Source organism: Zymoseptoria tritici, chromosome 11 (genome assembly GCF_000219625.1).
Source record: "Zymoseptoria tritici IPO323 chromosome 11, whole genome shotgun sequence".
Classification (NCBI taxonomy): domain Eukaryota; kingdom Fungi; phylum Ascomycota; class Dothideomycetes; order Mycosphaerellales; family Mycosphaerellaceae; genus Zymoseptoria; species Zymoseptoria tritici.
The window spans coordinates 943,401-965,440 of NC_018208.1; the positions used below are offsets into that span (position 1 = coordinate 943,401).

At 53.7% G+C, this 22,040-nt stretch overlaps 9 protein-coding genes across 9 annotated transcripts; 5 read left to right on the forward strand and 4 right to left on the reverse strand.

Moving 5' to 3' along the window:
- Window positions 1–1,059: 1,059 nt before the first annotated feature.
- MYCGRDRAFT_111281 (uncharacterized protein) lies at window positions 1,060–2,361 on the reverse strand (the record flags this gene model as incomplete). Its single annotated transcript, XM_003848541.1, has 3 exons — window positions 1,060–1,438; window positions 1,506–1,833; window positions 1,901–2,361. 3 exons carry the CDS (start codon window positions 2,001–2,003, stop codon window positions 1,060–1,062), a joined length of 810 nt encoding a protein of 269 aa, XP_003848589.1.
- Window positions 2,362–3,095: 734 nt separating this feature from the next.
- Window positions 3,096–4,301, reverse strand: MYCGRDRAFT_63728 (uncharacterized protein; the record flags this gene model as incomplete). Its single annotated transcript, XM_003848540.1, has 2 exons — window positions 3,096–4,085; window positions 4,139–4,301. 2 exons carry the CDS (start codon window positions 4,296–4,298, stop codon window positions 3,433–3,435), a joined length of 813 nt encoding a protein of 270 aa, XP_003848588.1.
- Window positions 4,302–4,693: 392 nt separating this feature from the next.
- On the forward strand, window positions 4,694–6,562 carry MYCGRDRAFT_49312 (uncharacterized protein; the record flags this gene model as incomplete). The annotated part of the gene is made up of 2 exons (XM_003848338.1): window positions 4,694–6,004; window positions 6,059–6,562. Coding segments are annotated over 2 exons (1,815 nt in total), but the record flags the coding sequence as incomplete, so codon positions are not given.
- A 311-nt stretch (window positions 6,563–6,873) lies between these two features.
- MgHop2p (TBPIP-like protein) lies at window positions 6,874–7,578 on the forward strand (the record flags this gene model as incomplete). Its single annotated transcript, XM_003848339.1, has 2 exons — window positions 6,874–7,116; window positions 7,177–7,578. 2 exons carry the CDS (start codon window positions 6,874–6,876, stop codon window positions 7,576–7,578), a joined length of 645 nt encoding a protein of 214 aa, XP_003848387.1.
- Window positions 7,579–7,649: 71 nt separating this feature from the next.
- Window positions 7,650–9,561, reverse strand: MYCGRDRAFT_101603 (uncharacterized protein; the record flags this gene model as incomplete). Its single annotated transcript, XM_003848539.1, has 5 exons — window positions 7,650–7,952; window positions 8,011–8,239; window positions 8,293–8,648; window positions 8,701–9,106; window positions 9,167–9,561. 5 exons carry the CDS (start codon window positions 9,365–9,367, stop codon window positions 7,744–7,746), a joined length of 1,401 nt encoding a protein of 466 aa, XP_003848587.1.
- Window positions 9,562–10,049: 488 nt separating this feature from the next.
- On the reverse strand, window positions 10,050–13,865 carry MYCGRDRAFT_76921 (uncharacterized protein; the record flags this gene model as incomplete). Its single annotated transcript, XM_003848538.1, has 1 exon — window positions 10,050–13,865. One exon carries the CDS (start codon window positions 13,863–13,865, stop codon window positions 10,050–10,052), a length of 3,816 nt encoding a protein of 1,271 aa, XP_003848586.1.
- Window positions 13,866–14,150: 285 nt separating this feature from the next.
- On the forward strand, window positions 14,151–15,983 carry MYCGRDRAFT_76924 (uncharacterized protein; the record flags this gene model as incomplete). The annotated part of the gene is made up of 4 exons (XM_003848340.1): window positions 14,151–14,456; window positions 14,506–14,594; window positions 14,645–14,993; window positions 15,300–15,983. The coding sequence occupies 4 exons, from the start codon at window positions 14,325–14,327 to the stop codon at window positions 15,981–15,983; spliced, it is 1,254 nt and encodes a 417-aa protein (XP_003848388.1).
- A 1,420-nt stretch (window positions 15,984–17,403) lies between these two features.
- MYCGRDRAFT_106144 (uncharacterized protein) lies at window positions 17,404–18,205 on the forward strand (the record flags this gene model as incomplete). The annotated part of the gene is made up of 1 exon (XM_003848341.1): window positions 17,404–18,205. One exon carries the CDS (start codon window positions 17,627–17,629, stop codon window positions 18,194–18,196), a length of 570 nt encoding a protein of 189 aa, XP_003848389.1.
- A 1,733-nt stretch (window positions 18,206–19,938) lies between these two features.
- Window positions 19,939–20,688, forward strand: MYCGRDRAFT_63742 (uncharacterized protein; the record flags this gene model as incomplete). The annotated part of the gene is made up of 3 exons (XM_003848342.1): window positions 19,939–19,975; window positions 20,075–20,124; window positions 20,184–20,688. The coding sequence occupies 3 exons, from the start codon at window positions 19,962–19,964 to the stop codon at window positions 20,519–20,521; spliced, it is 402 nt and encodes a 133-aa protein (XP_003848390.1).
- Window positions 20,689–22,040: the final 1,352 nt, after the last annotated feature.

Below are 22,040 nucleotides of genomic sequence, written 5' to 3' on the forward strand. Positions count from 1 at the left end.
ACTGGGGTGCTTCTGACCCTGCTCCATCGAAGGCTGGCTCGGGCTCGCAGGGCAACACTTCTTCTGGTGCTCCCACCGAGTTCAAGAAGCTCCTGCCCATGCCCAACCAGGGCGGCATCTGCACCTCCATGTGGTACATTTGAGAAAGTCACTTCAGCTTCTTTTCTGACTTCATGATGGTGGGAACGAGCAACGAGGCATGACGGATGAGAGATGAGGAATGACTTTGCGATTTGCTGTTTTGTTTGCTGCCCGAGGGCGGCTGAGTGAAGGAACTGAGATGAGAGAATTGGAAAAGCGGAGCATGAGATTTCTTTGATTTGGCCTGAAACTGAAACGGATGGGCCTTGCTTTTCTCTGCATGCGGTGCGATCAAGAAGAAGACCTTGGTCTTCAAAAGCGAAAACGAAAATGAATTAGATGCCTTTGGGCACACCAAAAGCTTGCTCCCTTGTTGTCTCAATGTTGTGACTTGATATGTGATGCTCGAGTGAGATCAGCTGGTTGGCAGCTCGACTTCAGACCTCCTTGCCTTTGGTGAACTTGAGCAGTCGATAATTGAAAGTACACTGAAGGTAAGCAGGATAGGCAAGGAACGCGGAGATAGAAGGTGGGACCGGAACTATGATGAAGAGCACGATGACTTTCACGACCTGCAGCCGCAGTCTCGATTGCATTCTTCTATTTACACGATCTTTTCCTGTCAATGACCAATATGCGCGTGGGTGAGGGTATGTCGTCCTCCCTCTGTCGTTCAACCGGCTAGCCAGCCATTGCATTCGTGCAGTAGAAGCAATTTGCCCAGAACGCCTTCTCCAATGCCGCTGACTGCCGGTGACAGGATTTTGGAATCTCCTTGTCCGTGGGCAATGTCGATGAAACAGTAACACTCTCAGCGTTGTACACTTGCTCTTCCCATGTTCTTGAAGATGCGTTCATCTTCCCATCAAGCACTCTCGGTATGTGCTGCTTGCAGCGGTATCATCCCTCTCTCCTCATCATGTACATTTTTCATCCCTCATTCCTCATGCCCAAACTCTTCTCCTGTTCCTTCCCTCATCATTCATCCGTCAACTTATCCAACAGATGGATACTCAAAATCATAACCAACAATCCCACCGTCACAATAATGAGCAGCGCAAATCCAAACCAACCCAACACCATCGCCGCCGTACCGACTCCACTCTTGACGCTTCCATTCCCGAAATCTTGAGCGACCTGCGCCGCGGCGACGGAGGCCGTGTGTTGCCAGAGGACGGAGACGAGCACGAATATGGACGAGATGAAGATGAGCGCGAGGGCGACTTGGGAGACTGGTCGTGAGGGGAAGGGTTTAATGTCGATGTCGGACCCGGTGCGGGCGTCGTGTTCTTCGTGCCAGCCCGGGAAGGTGGCGAGGAGGAGGAAGGTGCCGAAGGCGAGGATTATGGCGACGATTCTGTGGGGAGGTTGTCAGTGGTCGTTCTTGGGGATGTGGTGGTTCCGTGAAAGGAGGCTTGACTCACAGGAGGTATGGAAAGACAACGCTGTTCTTGAACGTATTGGCCACCCAGATCAGATTGAGCGGATCCGCGTCAATGGAGATTTGTTGCGCCAGCAGCGTGGCGTTGTTCGAGCAGAGGAAGCTTCCATCATCGGGTTGTATGCAGAGTCCAAAATATCCCACTCTTACTTCCAAACTCGCGCCGCCGACGATGTTGGTGATGGCCGCTGTGACGCCGGGGTTGACTTGTGTGGGATCGTAACGCGGGGTGTACATTTCGTAATAGAAGGATATGAGGAAGATCCCCGGTATTAACGGCGAGGATGACGAACATCCTGCTAGGAGGAGGGCTGTTTGGGACGCGCCGTTAGCTGTTGATCTGATCGCAACGGTTGACGGTTGAAGGTTCCAGCTTACAGAGTAATATGATTGCCAGTGCAATGAGGATCATCAACACATGGTGGTATCCAAGAAAGGGTATCAGCCGCTGAATGCCGACTGCCAACCGTATGTTCGGCATGGTCGTGGTGGCAGAGATGGTCTACCCGCTGTCTGGAATGTGGTTTCTCGCTTCGAACAATGAGGGTGTGTGTGCTCCAGCGGCACAAGGCCGAGGAGGTGGGTGCGTGGAATGCGGCAAGCGGGTCGAGTCTCTTGTGGTATCGTCGGTGATAGCGATCGGAATGCGTATGTCGGGATGCGATTCGAGAGCTGTCGTGAATTGGTCAGACGAATTGAGCGAATGTCTTGCTTCCACACAATTGATGCGGAGGATGAGGAGAAGTTTGGTAGAGTAGCTTAGCTCGAGGGTTTGAACGGGTAGGTAGACGTTTCTCGTTTTCTTCGTTGGACCACCGGATTGTACAAAGAGGTGGTTGGAGTGGCTGGTTGAGTCCTCGAATTGACGAAATCGGGAGGCTGGGGCAACGAGTAAAGTAAACAAAGCGTCATGGCTTCATGACCCCTGTCGCGGTCCGTCCGGTCCGCAGTGCTTAAGTTCAGCCTCTGCCACTTTTGGTCAATGCTCGGACGCCGGTACACGGAAGATTGGAACATCGTTGTCCTTCCCACGCCATGACCGAGACATGGAGTTGCCATTGTGGGGGAGCGTTGCTTGTACGTCTTCGCAGCATAATTCAGCAACGCACACGTGTTGTCCAGTTCGAAGGACCCCGAGCATTGCACCGCGCCAAACTGTGGAGGAAGATCGCCCAGGCGACGACTTGAATCGGAGGAACCCTGTTCTGACGACATGGTCCGCCTTGGAAGCTTCAAAGATTGGGACCACGTCGCTCCAACCACGCCGATGAACTGAACTTGGTCATTGATCTCGCGGAATGCGCATCTCTTGGGACATTGCACAGACATTGAAGATCAACAGCAGTTTCAATGTCGGCATCGATGCAAAATGGTCGTTCGTATTGTCTGTATCGGCATCATCTATGCGATCTGTCGAGGCCGTGTCCACTCCGTCGTGCGCAACTCTTCCATCGCATACTCATCAACCGCGTCGTTCGCTGTAGACGTCTGATAATGTCTTTCCCTCACCAGAGCAGTTCTTGAAAGGGCGCAACGGTTCCTGTCGGCCATGAGTGGCAGTCAGTCTCCTCCAATAACGACCAGCGTTTCATCAGTGATCTTTCGAGTCCAGCCAATCATTCTCGCATTGTGATTTTCTCTCCGCGCCCGCGCTTGGTCTGCTGAAGACATTGTCGAGTATATTGGCCTGTAACTTCTCTGCCGCATCGAGTCTTGGTCCAACAGCCATGCGATCCATCTCAGCGGTGGCTCATCTGTAGCCGACTGCACTGCGCTATCGCTCATGTAGGACCGACAATCCACGACTGCATGCTCCAATCCGTTCACACGAGGTGGCCTGACATGCTGGCATAATCATGCCTGCGGCCAGGACATCTCCAGATATCCGCGATACTCCAACGTCATCCCTCTCACGGCCCCAACCTTTGCGTGCTACCCTCCGGACCAACAGCGACACCGTTCGACGCGGCCAAAGTCCCTCGTCCAGGACCAACCAGCGGGCTCCTCGAAGAGGTCGGAAGCACCCCATATCTCCCATACGTCTTTTGATCCACGCTGACATAGTGCGGCAGTCTGCCCAGCAGATTCAACTTGCCCTCCACCCATCTCAAGATCTTGTCATGCGGAGCCAGAAACCTGATGTATCCCAGTCCCCACAAGTAGCCCACCAGCGCGCCGCATAGATGTCCCAGTAAACTTGTACCCGGTACGAGAACCCAGATCACGACAATGAGGAAGAGTGGTGTCGTCCATGTTGGGATCTTGACGTCGGAAATCTCGAAGTGCGGGTTCTGGCGGTAGGTTTTGATCGCTTCGTTGGAGAGGAGGAGGAATACCCAGACGCTGGCGCCGACGACGGTGGTGTTCATGCGGAGGACGTAGCGTTCGAGAACGGTGTATAGGAGGCCGGGAAGGAGACCGAAGGGACCTGTAAAGAGGGCGAAGGTGACAATTGTGCCGTGCTCGGACTCGAAACGCTCGACGAGCGGGACGAAGGCGATAAGATTGAGGAGGTAGTGGAAGAAGTTGGTATGTAGCATGGGGAACAAGTTTAGTCGTCGTACTGCGAAATTGTCAGGTCTGAGGCTGGAAGTATGTCTCCTCTGTCCAACATACATGTCTGCAAATTGATCTCGTTCGGTATCAGGGCTCCCCATTGTAATACCCATGGCATGAAGAGCTTCGCGATGTAGAGGAGTGTGATGATGAGGATGAGTCCGCGGGTCGAGAGTGGAAGTCGCAAGATGTAGCTTCGTATGCGTCGCGCATCCGGCATGGGAATGGAGGGCGCCATGACAGTCTAGATGACCACGGTGGGCGGCGGATTTGTGTGAAGGAGACGTACGTAGATGCGAGGCTGCAATGTCGCATGCTCACCTCGCGTTAGTGCAGGCGCGTGGCGCGATGAGGGATTCGGGGAAGGCGGAACTCCGCCGAATTGGCGGGACTTCAGAAGGACGTCTCCATCAATTTAACGATTCGTGTCGTGTACGAAGAAACAATCAATGCAATAACCCAACATGGCGCTCAGTAAGGCTGAATCAATTCATTCGTTCGCTCGACCTGTGAACTGACTGAATATGTGCAGCTGCGCGCCTCCTTACCCTCCGCCGGTCACCCATTCTACTGAAGCTCCCGCCATACCTCTCCCTCCTGTTGATCGTCGTTGGAATCGCATGGGTACTACTTCTCCCATTGAACGAATACTCTCGTCAAACATACATCTCCGAGAACGCGATTCTTCCTGGACAGGTCCATACATACTTTGGAGGCAGCGAGCACAATGTTTTCCGGGCATATCGTCAAGAGGTGTACAATCTGGGCCAACAGCCAGGGACGGAAGTCAGGAGAGATGGTTTGGTGAAGATGATACGGGAGATGGGTCTGAAGCCTGCGGTACAGCCATTCAGCTACCATGTCGCTGGGGAGACGATATCTGGGAACAATGTGTATGGACTCCTCCAGGGACCTCGAGCTGATGCTACGGAAGCAATGGTACTCATGGCCGCATGGCGCAACTTCGACGGCGAGGTGAATTATTCGGGAGTGGCATTGGCATTGGCGATGGCAAGATACTTCAAGCGCTGGAGTATCTGGAGCAAGGACATCATTTTGCTCATCCCTGAGGACAGCACCTATGGACCAGAAGCATGGGTGTCTGCGTACCACAGCACTTCAGATACCATTACCTCGTCGAGGAACGTCAGTGCTTTGCCTATCAAAGCTGGAGCGTTGCAGGCGGCGATCGCTTTGGACTATCCCGTTGGGCCATGGGGTAAGCGATTCGGGAAACTGGATGTACTCTACGACGGCATCAATGGCGCTCTACCCAACCTCGATCTACTGAACACCGCAGCCTCTGTGGCCAGCGGCCAGATGGGGATGGGCTGCAGTCTCCACGGCATGGTAGATCATTCGGACAAGTACGAGGATCGACTGAAGTGTCTTGCAAAAGGAGCCCTGACGCAAGCCGCCGGACATGCCACTGGACCTCACTCGGCGTTCATGCCCTATCACATAGACGCGATCACTTTGAAGACTGTCGGAGATGGATGGCACGACGAAATGGGTCTTGGCCGAGTCACCGAGAGCGTTTTCCGGTCTATCAACAACCTGCTCGAGCATCTCCACCAGAGTTTCTTCTTCTACATCCTGCTGAACACGAATCGCTTCGCCAGTATCGGAAGCTATCTACCCGCTGCCATGCTCATTGCTGGCAGTTTCACAATCAATGCGCTTGCCCTATGGATTGCGAGCGGCAAAGGTCCGGTCGAGCCACCTGGAAAGCCGACCGCGAGTCTGAAGGAGAAGGTGAAGCAGGAAGAGACGGTAGCAGTCCAGACTGGCGAAGGCGTGGCGCTCGTCCCGAAAGCTGAGCTGGAGAGTGTGGAACGCAAGATGTTTGTGCCTGCCATTGCATTCTTGGCTGTGCACCTCCTGAGTGTGGTACCTCTGCACGTGCTAACACACACCCCCCGAGCAGTAAGTGGTGAAGACCATCTAATCCTGAATATTCACAGCTGATCACTCTCGCAGAGCTTGTCCTTCTCCTTCTTTGCAGTCGCAGGCTCGACCTACCTGCTCCCGCTCTACTTCAGCACAGTGCTCGTCCGCTTCTTGCGAGCAAGCTCCCAGCAGCTGCAGATCATGCAGACCTTCTCGCTCCTCTTCCTCGGCGCTACACTGTCCACTTGGGCTACCATAAACTTCTCGCTCGCACTCATCGTAGGCGTGCTGGCAACACCGCTTGGCTTCGTTCGCCCCCTGCCATTCGGAAAAGGAGACGGACAAACAACAATAGCACGGTTGGCTTTAAGCATAGCTGTTACAGTGGCCTACTTGATCGCTTCGCCACCTGCGGCGATATATGCCAGCAGCTGGTATTTGAAGAAAGATGTTTCGTGGCTGTTGATGGAGGTCGCAAAAGGTTGGGTGGCACAAGGAGTCTGGAGCCATTTGATGATTTGGTCCGTGTGGTGGCCCGCATGGATCCTGGGCGGCATTGTCCTATACAGTGGGGCCGTGCGCCCGAAGACATGATGAAAAGTAGGTGTAGAAAGTGGGATCAACGACAGTAATGATTCTCGAGGATCTTGAATTCTGCTTCGCCCCTTCCTCACCATCGCACTTTCCTCATCGCCGTCTGCAAAGCCCGCTCCGCTTCAGCCTAATTCTGACCGCACTTCATCTCCTCCGGGGCTCATCTCCTCGCCACTTCATCTCCTCTGGACTCCATCTCCGGCGATCTCTATCATCACTTCACTTCTACACTCTGCACTGCCATCACATTCTCCAATTCGCGAGGCCGCTCCCGTAGCTACTCAATAACATCGACGCTTTCCATCATCGCAATGGCACCGACCAAAGAAAAAGGCGAGGCCAAAGAGCCCAAGCTCACACCAGAACAGTCCGCAGCAGCCATCCTCACCTACCTCCGCAAGGAGAACCGTCCATACAGCGCCACCGACATCAGCTCCAACCTCCACAACCGCGTCACCAAGACCGCCGCTCAGAAACTGCTGAAGGACATGCACGAGCGGAAAGAGATCGAGGGCAGAGCATCTGGCAAGCAGATTGTCTACCACGTCATCCAAGTACATCATCCATCATTGTGCATCGTCAAGAGACTTTGACTAACTTATTCATCATCACAGGATGAAGTCCCCGATGACTTCCTCGAGAAGCTCGCTGAAATGGACCGCGAAATAACTCGTCTCCGCGAAGAGACCGTCGCGCTCAAAGCGGAAGAGAAAGAACTCAAGTCTTCTCTCCGAGGCGATGCCGCGAGGGTTCCCATGCCGGAGCTGAAAGCTAGCGTCGAAGCCCTACAGGCACAAAAGGACGAGGTGGAAGCGAGGCTGGTGAAGTTGAGGAGCGGCAGTCTCAAGCCTGTCAGCGCCGAGGAGAGGGAGAAGATCGATGTGATGTACCGGAAGGTGGGAAAGGTAGCTAAGAATAGGGCAAAGATTCGGACGGAATTGTGGGCCGAAGTGAAGGGAATCGTGGAGAAGGAGAAGTGGGAGGATCTGAAGGAGACTTTGGGGCTGGAGTTCTGATGCTGTGGGATTGAGCTGAGAGGAAGAGTGTACGACATGATGCACGAGGCGTGCCCCGGTGAGCTGACCGTTCGTCCCAAGTCATTATGGACATATCATTAGACAGGAAGTAGAAGGCTCATAGACATAGACGAGCGCGCGGCAAAGATCAACTCTGTCGCGATCTCATTCAGGAGTCGAGTTGTCTGCACAGCTCCAGCTCGCACCGCTACCCGCGCTGTCATGAATCGACTTGCCGCTGGCATACAAACCCACGCCACAAATCGTCGCTCCCAAGCAGAAGATCATAATGTTGAGCACGAACAGGGAGGTCTTCCTCCAATTCTTGAACCACTGTCCATAGTTGAGGAACAGCCACATTGATCCGGCGATACCTATATTGTCAATCAGCGTCGGTCGAACTCTGCAGGGAGGGAGATCTTCGTTGCTCACCGTATGTGAACCACGATGCAAAGAGCGAGGAGATCAGACCGAGCAAGTCGTTGAAAGTCGGAATGCTTTCAGCGATGATAAAGGCTACGATCCACAGCGCTCCGATTATCCCAAGCCAGCTGCCGACTGCAAACCACGAGCGAGAAGACATGTGCTTGGTTCCACGGAAGATGCGGACGTAGATGTACTTGGCTGCGACGTGAGCGTAAATCACGCCGGCGATAACGATCTGCTCTTGTTAGCTTGCTTGTCTCACACTCATACGACCCAGTGCACACATACCGTCGGCAACGCAATCCCATACGCCACCCTCTTCACCGTATCATTCGTCGAGCCCAACGCCGGCGACGCCACCTCGGGTCCAGCATAGCGATAAATCACAATCGCAGCGATGAGGTACAAGCCAATGTCCGTCGCTTGGAGCAAGACGAGAGCTTTCGGGAAGTCCTGCGGCTTCTTCATCTCGCTGATGAAAGAGAAGAACGCCAAGTGGCCGGCGAAGGCAAAGATGATGTTCGTGACTGAGAGGAATGCTGGGGCAAAGGCGACTTTCGTGGTGGCTTGCACGTTGGGGTCGGGACGCTCGATGCCGACGCCTACCATGGTTATTACCACGGCGGCTACGATTGAAATTGCGGCTGAGGGTTGTCAGTCGGCTTTCTATGGTTGAGATGTGGGAAGTTGGCTTACAAACGATCGAGAAATGCGCAATGTTCTTCAGCGTTCTCGGGATCGTGAAAAGAAAGAGAATAATCGTGCCGATCACGCCCCAGACAATGGTACACGCCGCATGTCCAGTAATGGCATTGAACGCAATCGTGAAAGTCAAGATGTGACTCCCCATCGTAAAGATCAGGAAGATGACCTGCGCGGCGCCGAAGAGCTCTTTGCCGAATCGACCCATGAGCACCTCTCCCGCATCCGCCATGTTGTGGACATGTGGATAGGCGTTCTTGAATTGCCCGAAGATGTAGCCTGTGTACGTGGCCACGATTCCAAGTCCGAGGATCAAGATCACGCCGGGGACCATGCCAATTGACCCGAGAACTGAGGGCAATGAGAGGATCCCGAGGGAAATCGTTTCTGCGATCATGATCTAACAAATCGAAAGGCGGAAGAGTCAGCCATCGTTTCGACCAAGAATCGATGCTCGTACCATGCTTGCTTGCCACCATTCCAGGGTGCGGTATTTGACTTCTGCGTCGGTCTCGTCGCCAAAAGGGTCGCCGGTGTCATACTTGCTGCTTCGACGGGCGGTCTCCTCGACGTGGCCTGCTTTCTCGGGGTCGGCGTAGGCGCTGCCATTTCGATCGATGGACGGTTTTCCATCGATGGAGTCCTTGTAGTCGTCCTGCATCGTGGCTGATCTGCTATCTCTATTGTGGGTCTGCCTAAATGGTGTGCTTCTACTTCTCGAGCGTTCTGTTCACCGCCCAAGAACTATGGATCCCAAGTCGCGACCGGACGCTGCAAGTCGTTGAGAAGAGCCGAAGGACTGAGATCAGTTGTCAAGAACGACAAGTTCTCGATACAGTGAACTGGAGGAAAGTGTTCTGTTGCTGTACAAGGAAACCCGAGAGTAACGAAGCGAAGTACAAGCAACCACCAAGCTCTGGAGTGGTGATGCTTTTACACCTCAGTACCACGCGACACCGCCATCAACTCCAACAAGGTTGGCGATCGACATAGTATCCTGCCGTGTACAGCTCGCTTCCTCTCCCGCGCTTGTTGTGATTCGCTGTGCCTCTTCCTTCGGAACACATCGAGGGTAGTAGAGTATGACGTCGAGGTGTGGTCAGGATCGACAATCGATGATAGCCAAAACTCTCTGCGGAGCTGAGTCCGCTCGTGACATGTGAAGAAAGCGTCTCCAGCCGCTTGAGAAATGTCGCATGGAGAAACTGACGTGAAGTTTGTCAATATTTCATTCGAAGCAGATGTCTGTACTACCATTTGAACACGCTCATTTCCTTGCCGATTCCGACCCGACACCGTCGCCATGCAATGTTCCCAATCGTCACAATACCACGCACCATCGATCAGTACTGAAGTTTCTTAACCTTGTCGTCAACCTGAATGCCCGGCTTCGTATACGAGCAGTACGCATCCTTGATGCTCACCACCTCGTACGTACCCTCCTGGTTAGCCCATACGCGCATACTGTGCTCGTGGCTGACCTCGCTGCGCATGTCCAAGATGACGCCCTTCTTCCCATGCTTATCCGTGTTCGAGCTGCGGATGTAGGTGAACTCGAACGGCGGCGTGCCGCCAAAGTCGAAGAGAATCTCCGCCTGGCCACCTTCGTGGATGTCGACGTAGCTGTCCTTGCCACGAGATACACGAACTGACGGCATACCGTTGATCTGCTTTGCGATGTGTGTCGTTGCCTTGCATGATGACGCTGAGTCTTGAAGTCCAGTGATGATGAAGGCGCCGGGCTTCTCCGCCAAACGACGGAAGGTGTTGCCGTTGGAGACTGTCGCTTTTCGCGCAACGCCTTCGAATGTGTAGAAGACTTGAAAGGGCGCAATACCAGAAAGCGCGAAGTTGATGCGATCGCCGACACAATAGTTCGCCTGTGTCTCGAGGGGAGTAATGGTTGGTGCATCGTGCACCGAGATCTGCACGCGAGGCGTGGTGCTGTCGAGACTACGTGTACATCCGCGGGCATCGCTAACACGCCGAAGGGACACCGCAGACTTGCCTAGCTGTAAACGAGAATGCGGAATGCGAATGTTGTGAGTGTTGGACGCGATGTTGTTGTATGAAACGAGCTCGGCCTTGACCGTGCCATGGTGCTTGATCTCGACTTCAAGCTCGAATGGTGGTTGGCCAGAAAGCTTGACGGGAATGACCTCCTCGCCATCCGACTCCACAGAGCAGAAGCTGTAAGACTTTCCAGGTGTCGTGAACGCTGCGGATGGTCTCGAGTTGACTTTCTGCTGAACGGTGATCGGCGTGAAGTGTTTCGCATTGTTGTTGTAGTTTGCGTCATCCAGTTGCGTGAATTTGTATTCGTACAATCCAGCTTGTGACGTCTCCATCCGCAGCGATGCGACGCCAAGAGCTGCTCGCAACTCCTTGTTTTTAGGTGTGGCAACGCCGTGCTCTGGTTTGACTGACTGGACGTAGCTCATCTGGAAAGGCGGCGCACCTTTGAACAAGACTTCGATGGCGGACTCCTCTCCCTCGCAGACATCAGCTTTGATGTAGGCACTGCCCTTTTGGCTCTTGACCTCATTCGGTGCAATGCGGAGCTCCGGTCGTGCGATCCAGCTGACTTTGAACTCGTTGGCGGATTCATCGACAACACCTGGACAGAAAGCATCGGAGAGTTCGGCGAGCCGGTAGGTGCCTTCACGATCCACAGTGATCTTATCATTGGGGTTGGAGGCCCTCAGAGTCTGCTCATTCCCGTCTCTGTCCAGGTACTTCAATGTCCATGGTCCTTCGCCGACCAGTCGGAGCGGCAGATGGATCTGCTTGCCTTCGAGAGTTCTGATGTCACGACTGCCTTCGATCTGTCCGAAACCGACCTTGGGCTTCTGATGGCGGACTGTGAACTTCGCTTCCTCCTGTAGCGGCTCTTTGCAGCCCATCTTGTCCGCGACACTGACTAGTCCGATCATGTACTCGCCGCCATCGCGCAAGGCTTGCGTCTCCAGCGTGACCGAATTTGTTGTGATGTTCTTCATGTTGAGCTTCTTACGCTTTCCATTGTGGACGAGCTCGTAGTCCAATTCAAAAGGTGGTTCGCCAGTGAGCGCAACTTCGAAGGAAGTCTGTCGATCAATGCAGGTCGTCCGCTTCTCTTTGCTGATGAGCCTAGCATTCGCCAAAGGCTTGACGTCTTGCTCGAGTATATCGACATTAACCGACTGGCGCTTGTACACCGCGTCGCTGACTGACATGAACTCATACTTGTAGAATCCCGACTGTGATGGCTTGAGGTCGAGCTGACCTCGATGGGTGTCGAGTGAATGGTACCAGTCGTTGTGGTGGTTCCCATGGGAAACGCGATACTTGATCTCGAATGGTGGGGTTCCGACCAGATCAAGCTCGACGTGCAGACCGATTGGACGTCCTGCACATTGATCATGAATCTCTGATCCGACAATCGCAAGTCGAGGCTCCGGTGGATTCTCGAGCAAGCACGAGGCAGGCTCAAGGACGTCTCCGCTGCAGAACTCCGTCGATACTTTGGTCAAAGTGTATAGTCCAGGCTCATGAAGCTGTGGTAGAGCCTTGATGTTCTTCAACTCCACTCTTCTAGTCTGCCGTGCAGAGCCATGCTCGCCTGTCGCCGGCATCGTATCTTGTGGACTGAAAGTGTATTCGATCCTGTGGGCGACGTTGGTGAGCTCCATTTTTCCAGTCGAGCCGAAGCGAAGGGGAAAGTTCGCATCACGACCTTTGGCTACCTTTAGGGGCTGCTGTGGGCTGCATCCCTCTAGGAAGACATGTGGTCGTTCGTGGACCTGAATGACCTGATGCAGCGAAGAAGAGGCTGCTCGATGCTCTTTGTCGCTGTCGGAATACCTGACGACGTTCCCGAACCCATCGACAATCTCTTCAATAGCATACGCCCATTTCCCCGCGCTGCTCAACCCTTCGCTGAGTGGTACTGAGACGGTATGAGACCTCGCCCATTCAGTGTCCACCCTGTTCGGGACGACCAGCGCCCCCTGCGCTTGACGCATAAGTGGCGATACCAGATCTTCTGGCTGGATGTTCTCAAACGTCGCTGACTGGGTCGCCTTGTTCACAATTTTGCGATACTTAACCTTCATGGGTGGTGTACCCGTGACCTCGATCTCGATGTCTGAGAGATCACCTGTGCATCGGTCTGCGGCGGACGGCTTCATGACCACTTTTGGGCAAGGCACAACCACCGTGTGCGCAAAGTTCTTCCGCGACACTTCCAAATTGGTCTCATCGACAACCTTCTCCAACAGATAAACGCCCGGCTTCTTGACTGGGTAGTATAGAGTCTTGGGCTCGTTGGGATTCTCGCTGTACGACAGCAGTCGCGATGCCTCCTTGTGCATGGACTTGAGTTGGGACTTGCTGATGTGCAAGGTCTCATTTGCTTGGGTATTCAGATCGACTCGCAGAATGTCGATGGCGATCGGATTCGTGGCGTTGATCGTAATCGGTAACCGGGCGTCATGGCGCGTCTCGTCAAGACAAAAAGATTGTCTCTCGGGATTCAGCACAGCAGAACCTTCAGGGAGGATGTTGATGATCTGCCGCCCGAGAATCAAAGACTCGTTGAACTTGATCGTGTTGGGATTGACATTGTGTTCGTCCACGGCGGTCTCGGATACCCCAAAAAGTCCAGTCCAGACAACAGCAAGTCCAGCACCTAGTGGTATGGGGATTCGAAACATGAGCATGAAGTCCGCGAAAGCGTGCATCAAGAAGATCAAGATCATTGCGTGCGGACTCCATTCCAACCAGGGTATCCTCAAGCTCGGCAGCCCAAACAAGAACACTCCATCTATTGCAACCCATTTCATAAATAGCCAAAGGCTTTGCTCTTCAGCATCTTGCAGTCCTACAAAGTCGTACGTCCTCCAAGTCCATAGTGCTACCCAAAACGCAGCCGCATAGAGTCTTTGTGACGGCGCATCTATTATTGTCTCCGGTATGAGTGGATCAGTCGTAGAGGCAGTTGTTGTTTTGGTTCTGAGAGTCGGTATTTGCGGCAGCGGTTTTGCCTGTCGAGCTGGCGATCGTCCGCCGAATTGCGGTCGGGGTATGCGATCTCGAGGATTCCGCGATTCTCGATATTGTGGTTGTCCCTGTTGTGGAGTGGCCGGAAATGCGCTTCTAAGGCGCGGAGTGCCTTCCATCGCTAACTGTCTCTCATCTCATGCGCCAGTATGTTGACCTTTCGGGGTTGCTTCGTCGCGGTAATCTGCGGATTCAGTGGCACCAGGAGGACTGTCAAGAAATCGTCGGCAAAATCGTTGGCAAGGGCGACAAGGGCGAAGATGTAGAGTTGACGATAGGAATCGCGAAGTTGATGTTTCTCACGCGTCAAGCTGTGGTGATGCCTCAAATTTCAGGCTCTCAGCGGCAGGCATAAATCACTTGCTTCACGACGTTACATCAAACAATTCGCCCACTCGAATCGCACAATGTTACAAGCAAACTGGAATTTGTCCCGCAAAGGCCGGCTTGATCGAACATCAATGGCACTCCTTCCACCATAAAATCACATCTCTCGAAGTCGATCATTTCACTTCACCACACTTCCAAGGAGCCCATATCGAAACGAACAGATCAACACGACTCCGCGAGCAGCAAGCATGGGACCAAAGCGAGGCGCAAAGCGGAAAGCCTCCAAGACGGCTGGTGAAAATGGCGCGAATGGCTCACCTGCCCTGGTCTTGCCCGACCGAGAATCATGGTCAGGATGGGTTGAAGTCGAAAACGAGCCGGTACGCAGCGAGCTTCAATGAGGTCGCGCATGTTGCTAATCTGAACCAGGAGCACTTTACGATCATGCTTCGACAAATGGGCGTAGAGGGACTTCAAGCAGTGGAGGTCTTGGACATTCCATATGCTCTGGCATTGCCGTAAGAACCAATGCACTTCTTGATCGATTTGTCCTGCTAACACACCATAGCCGACCTGTCTACGGCCTCATATTCTTGTTCCGATATCGAGACGAAGACATGCGGATGGATGGCAACGAGCATGAGTCCAGTCATGTCTGGTTCGCGAATCAAGTTCCGGACTACGCCTGTGCTTCGGTAGCTCTGCTCAACATCGTCAATAACATCCAGGATCTGAAGATGGGAAAGCAATTGAGCGACTTCAAAGCTTTTACCAAGGATATGGATCCCCTGACGAGAGGCGATACTATTGACAACTTCGACTTCGTCAAGCGTATTCACAACTCATTTGCCTCGCAGAACGACTTTCTCAACGCGGACGCGATCGCCAAAGACAAGTTCAACAAGTACAAGAAGAAGGTCGCTGCCGCCAAGGGTCGCGAGACGAAAGCAGCGAAGAAAGCAGAAAAAGAGCAAATTGCAGAAGACCACACCAACGCATCGTCAACCACAAAAGCAAGCACCACAGGCAAACAGCGCAAGCAACCCGCATTGGACCTCGACAAGATCGCAGGTGAAGCGCCGTCAAAGACGTCCAACGGCGTCTCCGAGACTCACTCAGATGCAGGCTATGATCCCAAGTCGAAGATCAACGGCACTGTGGCAACAGCGGCTAGCAATGGAGATAGTGACTCTGCACCTCGTCGCTCTGGCCGCTCGCGCAAGCCTGCGCAACACAAGAATATGGTCGATGACGTGATTCCCGACGTAGACGGCAACGGGCACCACTTCGTGGCATACGTACCCGTCGGAAACCATGTCTGGATGCTTGATGGTCTGAATCATTTCCCACAAGATCTAGGCTGCTTCGAGGCTGGTGTCGAAGGCGGCACCGGAGAGTGGATGGACGTCGCAGCAACGGATCTTATGATTCGCATGGTCAAGGGCGGAGACGACTACAGCCTCATGGCCATCGTAGCAGACCCCGTAGACCAGGAGAAGGCCAAGCTGGCGGAGAATGTCAAGACCCTGCAAACAATCGACACTCAACTCGACATCCTCGATGGCGATTGGAGGTCGATGGATGGCGGAGAGACGAAAAAGGAAGTCGTCACTGGCATTTCCGAAACCTTTGGACTCTCTCAGGCCGATGTCAACGATGCGGAGCTCCCCGACAGTATCAAGGAGAAGATCGCTAAGGGTGATGACCTACTCGCTCTGCTGCAATATCGGCAAGACATTGTCAAGAAGCAAGCCGGCATCCGGGCGGATGCGCTCGAAGCGTTGCGCGCATCACAACGTCTCGATACAGATGGCATCCATTTGCGGCACGACTACGACAACTTTGTGAGGAGCTGGGTCGGTGCTCTGGCTGAACAAGGTGTACTCGCGGACCTGGTCGGTGGGTGAAGGTGGTTTTGGTCGTGCCAGTGCGCACCCAAAAACCATACAACGAAATCTTTTTGCGCTTCCAGCGGGAAGTCTTCAGGGCTCCGATTCGCGAGCATCGATTCGAAGATGTTCAGCCGGATGAAGGCCACGGCAAATACCAGATCAGCCAGCCGGTCGACGTTGACCAAGGTTCCCAAGAGGGCACACGAGGAGACGGAACAGAGCAGTGAACAGGAGGAGCTCAAGCCGGCAAGCGACCGGTTGAGTCCAGGCGGTCAAGAGCGTGCCCTGACGTTGTCCTTCCATCTGGTGACCTCCATTGCCAGCTATGTTGACTCAGACCATAGTGCTATTTGCCAAATAAGTCAAGAGCTTCGACCTCGTGCCTTCGTGCGAATGCGTCCGCCATCATGTCTCCAGGTCATGCTGCGATTGCTAACCCTCGCAGCATTCACGGCAGCATACTATCTTGACAGCGGACTCATAACCAATCTGACACTTTCACACTCAACCCAACTCCCATCACCCGTCTCCGACTACACAATCCAAGCAATACTCAAGATGTGCATCCGAACCGAATACCGCTACCAAAACTGCAGCCACGTCGCAGACCCGGCGCCTACCCGCACCAATCGCTCGGCCAAAGGACAAGGTGCTCATAGCAGCGGCGCCATCGACGCCAGACGTTCGCGACTACGCTGGGTGAATCTCTGTCAGACGGTGAGGGAGGAAGGCACAGCCCCTTGCCCGGTGGACTGGTCCGATGAAATGTCTTTGTGAGTGCTGGCGTTGTGATTGCATGGTGAGCTCTACTGACTGTGCGCAGGAAAGGCAGCTGTCCGTCGTGTGCACTGCTAGATGAGGATCATCTTGCTGGAGCTCAGCGAAAAGATGCGAAGGCGGCTCAGGGGCAGGATGCTCAACTCAAGGCACTACTGCGAGTCCCTCACCAGACTGTTCGCGTGCGAGATGGAGAGCGGACGAGGTACATCGTGGTGCCTTTTTAAAGCACAGCGCTGGCCGATAGTCTGAGGACTTCTGATGAGTTACCTCCAACAACATAGATGTCTACTTCGAGCGATGCTGAGATACTGTATGATCATTTGACTGCAAGTATTCGAGCTTTGGACCAGCCACATAACTTGTGTTACATGGAGACATATGCTGCCCATGACAGCGGCGACTGCTTCCCTTTCTGCGGTGGGGATTTGTCCAATACGGCCGAAGGGCCCTAGACGCTAGCGCAAAGCTTATCCTCGTCAGAGAGGAGACGGCGCGTGACGTTTGAATGCGGTGTGATTGTCTCTCTCGACTTCGAAGACTGTTGCTTTTCATTAAACGAACAAGTATCGCATCTAGAGGCCATTTCGAACTTGCTAGGCAGCTGTTTGTTTGCAAATCCAATCAGAATCTAAGAATCTCATTTCAAAGCTGCGACACTCCGCAGGATCCAGTTCATTCACCTTCAAAGTCACCGATCACATTCCCGAGCAGTCCCCGGAGCTGTCCGGCGGCCTTTGCTTTGCGCGTGATCAGCTGCCTTCGAATGACCTGCCACCGCTTGTTGATATACACAGCCTGAGCGGGAGAGCATCGACAAGACACCATTGCTCATACACTCAGAGAACTACAGCATCCAAAATATACATCCTCTCCAAACGATGGGCGACTTCCTAGCAAACCTCTGGGGCTCTGTCTTCACGCCGGGCACCACACCAACTCTCCTCATTGCAACAAACGTGACCTTCGCCTCGCTGCAGCTCCTCCTCGGTGGACTCTTGATAGCAACCTACAGCATTCACTTCGCGGTGCTGAGCTTCCTCTGCGGCGGCCTCTGGTACAGCATCAACTGGTTCGCCCGCGAACTTCAACAAGCAAATATTGCAGAGCAAGAAGCAGATCGGCTACGAAAGAGAAAGAAGGCGGAGAATGAATGGAGAGCAACGGGAGAAGTTGAAGACAGTGCAGATGATGAGGGAGAGGATACAGAGGTCGAGACTGCGGGGTTGAAGGACAGCATGGAGAACATATCGCCGGAGAAGGTGCCAGCTTGGGCGGAGCAGCAGATAGCTGAGGCGAGGGCGAATAAGGGTTTGCAAGCGGAGACATCGGGTGCACAGGCGAGCACGGGTGCGAGTGATGCGAGGCTGAGAAGAGGCGATCAGGGAAATGTCAGTTCGAGCGAGCTCAGCACGGATAGCGAGTGGGAGAAGGTGGACAACAGGCAATGATGCTGAAATGTGTCTATATGAAGTCCTAGACTCGTGCATTGAGTCCATGAGGAGGATGAACTAAGTCAGGCTCGAAGCCTTGAATGAATGGACGATTGGACCTATCTGCGACTCTCGTATCTCGCTGCCTGCCCCGTGGCCTTGTTCTAGCAATCTCTCAGGGCGCTGATAAGTGCTAATCTGTGCTGTTTTTGACCTCGAATGGCACGCTCGGTCGTACTGCGGTGCTTGCACGAATAAGCGAAAAATTGACACATGGAATTGAGCTTTTCAAGAGGACTCTTGACCTTGTCAACGCCGCCATGTGGTGCAATTTTCAAAACCAGCGCCACCCATTTCACGCTCCTCCGTGTTCGATCTTGCATGATCCTCGATGCAACAATCCTTCACAACAGCTCGGTTGTAAGTCCAAACGATCCTATCCAGCCTGACCACCTCACTGCTACTCAGCCATCGTCTAGCCCAATACATTGGATGTCCAGGCTCAAGAATTTGCTCTAGAAGCTCAGGTCGTTCCGTGAAATGAGCGACTACATCTCCAAAGCGAACGCCGTCCTCGTTGTGGATCCAAAAATGACCTCCGACCGAGGGCTTGTAATGGTATCGGAGACCGAAGCGAATACTCTTCTGTGGCGGCTGCGTCAGAAACATCTCTCGAGCTAGAGGTAATGCAGCGCAGAGCTTGTAGTCCTCCAAGAGTATCCAGAAGTCACTGCCACGATACGGAGAGTAATAGCCGTGCCGGTGATGTGCTGCACGATGATGGGTGACGATGCAAGACCGAAGCCCTCGTTGATTCCATTCTTTACAGGTAGGGTCCGCGATCTCGAGAGCACGAAACGCGGCGGCATCGTCTGGGTTGTGCGAAAGGAATGGATAGACTAGGTCAGGGCGGTTGTAGGGAGGGCCTCGTGTCTCTGCGAACTCGTTCGGGTTGGAGTAAACAAGTACACCCTCAACAGCTTCGTCTTGAGGCAACAGTCCCAGCGCTGAGCGTGTGCGTTGCTCGAGCATTACGGCGTTCCAGGCTTCACGCGTTACGCCGCGGAAAGCGAGCAGAGAGGACACGTTCGCCGTGGTCACGCATGCCCTGCTGGAGATTGTGCGACTTGATGGGCCAGATGCTATCACGACCTTGCAGAATAGAGTGCAGAGCTTGGGATCGCGAAAGAAGCCTATGGCGGCGGTCTTGGGTTCGGCTTCTTTCGAGCTTGCGTCTCTCGATTGGGAGCTCATCACTGCCGACCCAGACAAGCTTGGAAGGGATCGGGAAATTCGAGCAAGGTCAATGAAACGGCGAGGCCTCGCAGACTTGACTCTCAATCGTAGAGAGTGACGCGAAGCATATCTTCCTCACGGATCGACGAAGGATGCGCTGCGGACGGGCGGCAGGAGTGGCATTTGTGAATGTATTGCCGACTTGCCTTACAGTAATGGATGTATGAGAATTCAGCTTTGCATTCTGCGGTAACTGCCATTGTCACACGCTCTGTCCATTGGCTTTGCGATGCGACTCGATGGTAGCGTGCGAGAGATGGAGTGTGAGAGAGGTAGTGGTGCGGCCAACGGCAAAGGTTACTTGCTGCCTTAGATTTCCAAGGCAGAAACTCCGCCCTAGCGCCGAACTTTTGAACCTCGAACTTCACCTTTGACGAGCGCAGTTCAAGTACACATTGCGCGCTCGACAGTCCACGAACACCAGCTACAAGCTCCCGACGAACACCTTGGATCCGAACTATACGCCCTCGCGCGCCGCATAGCCAAGATGAAGCTCGTCAGGTAAGCCGCCAGATCCCTCACAGGCTTCGCGACTCCGGCGCATGCTGAACGAGACCTCGAAGGCTACAATTTTCCGGGCCTGGCTGACAGGCATGACAGATTCTTGATGAAGTGTACGAACGAGACGGTCACGATCGAGCTCAAGACTGGTGAGCCCAATAAAGCCCGACCACGCATTGTGCAAAGACCAGAGCTGACATTGCAACAGGAACCATCGTCCAGGGCACAATCGCATCCATCTCTCCTCAGATGAACACCAACCTCCGAAACGCAAAAATGACGCCTCGCGGCGGCTCGCAAATCGCGCTCGAACACGTTAGCATTCGCGGAAGCGAGATCAGATACTACATCTTGCCAGATTCGCTACCCCTCGACACACTTCTCATCGACGATACGCCGAAGCCGAAGAACAAGGCGAGAAAGGAGCAGGACAAGAGTGCTGGTGTTGGTGGTCGTGGAGGTGGACGGGGTGGACCGCGTGGAGGCAGAGGTGGTGGTCGGGGTGGTGGCCGTGGTCGGGGACGAGGTGGTGGACGTGGGTTCTAAGCACGTCGAGATGCGTGTGAAAGTTGAGATTGTCATATTCAGGATGGAGTGTCCTGTGTGGAGTTCCGGCGCAAGAGAATGTGTTCAGGCCGGGGTCAAAAAGGCAGGCAGGAGCGCCAGGAGTTGAACATTGCTCAGTGATCAAGCTGGATACCTCGGGGCGAATCGAAGGTACGATCAATCCGTTGCCTTTCGACCAAAGCCTGTCACCTTTCGTCACTCCTTGGATAACCAGTCTGCCCATGTACCTTCGTGATCATCGTACAGAGTCCCAGCATTCAGTGTATGAAGTTATTCTAAGGTAAACAGGGTCCCACGTGAAGCTCCAAGTGGACTTCGAGCACATGTTGCAAACGAAGGTGAATTGAGCATTTTAGAAGGGTCTAGACCAACTGACAGCTACAGATACAAACGACTTACTTTCTTCCCTCTGTTTCAAACAACCACCGACCACTCGCCCACCTCAAGATCAACACCACGGCACCAAAACACATACCGATCCAACAATTACCGCCCATCATCAGCGTCAAGATGGCTCCCATTACCGAGAAAGACATTCGCGTTCTCGCCAGCGCCTGGGGTCTCTGCGCGACGGAGCAACCCAAAGTATGCACTTCCAAATCACGCCGCGATAATCGTGCATCAGCGCTGACAAGACTAGGTCGACTACGCCAAACTAGCCGATCTACTCGGCTACAAGACCGCGGCATCTGCTACCACCGCCTTCCACAATGCTCGCAAGAAGTTCTTCGCCGACGGTGCGACGATGGCAGCCGGCGATGCTGCGACCCCAGCTACTCCAAAGACACCCAAATCGACAGGCAAGAAGCGTGCTGCCGCAGAGGACGGTGATGCTCCAGCTGAGACCGGGTCAGCGAAGAAGCGTGGTCGTAAGACCAAAGCTGAAGTCGCCCAGGAAGCTGCTGCTGCTGCTGCCGTCGACGAGGACGACGACGTGGACGAACTGCTTGCCAAGGTTGAGGCGAAGACTGAACTCGCTACAGACTCTGCTACCGGTTCTGAGGGTGGACATGTCAAGGCTGAGCCTTCAAAGGATGACGATTGAGACTACTCAAGGTCATTTCGAAAATCGCTACGACTGGGACATCTACAGGTTGCTCATGCATGCAGCGAACAAGCATCACTTGGAGCGAAAAGGGTGGAGTTGAGCATCTGACAGAAGTCAGCACCATGGCTGACGAGCCTCTGCGTTTGGTTCAAATGGGTGAATTCAGCGGGAGCTTTGGCGTGTTTCAGATGCCAGCCGGTGTAAGTGGATTTCACATGATTGCTGTTAGCTTCACTTCACATGAGCTCGAAGGCAAAAAGTCAGCTCCAATACATCGAACATTCACCTCCTCTTGAGTGAGCTCCATCTGTCAACTCGTACTCTGTCTGCTACACTCTCTCTCCAAGCACCGCACAGTGATATCCTCGACAACATTCCAAGCACCACCAACAAACGACCAGACATCAACAACACCTCCCTCAACACCAATCAACCATGTCTACCCCCAAC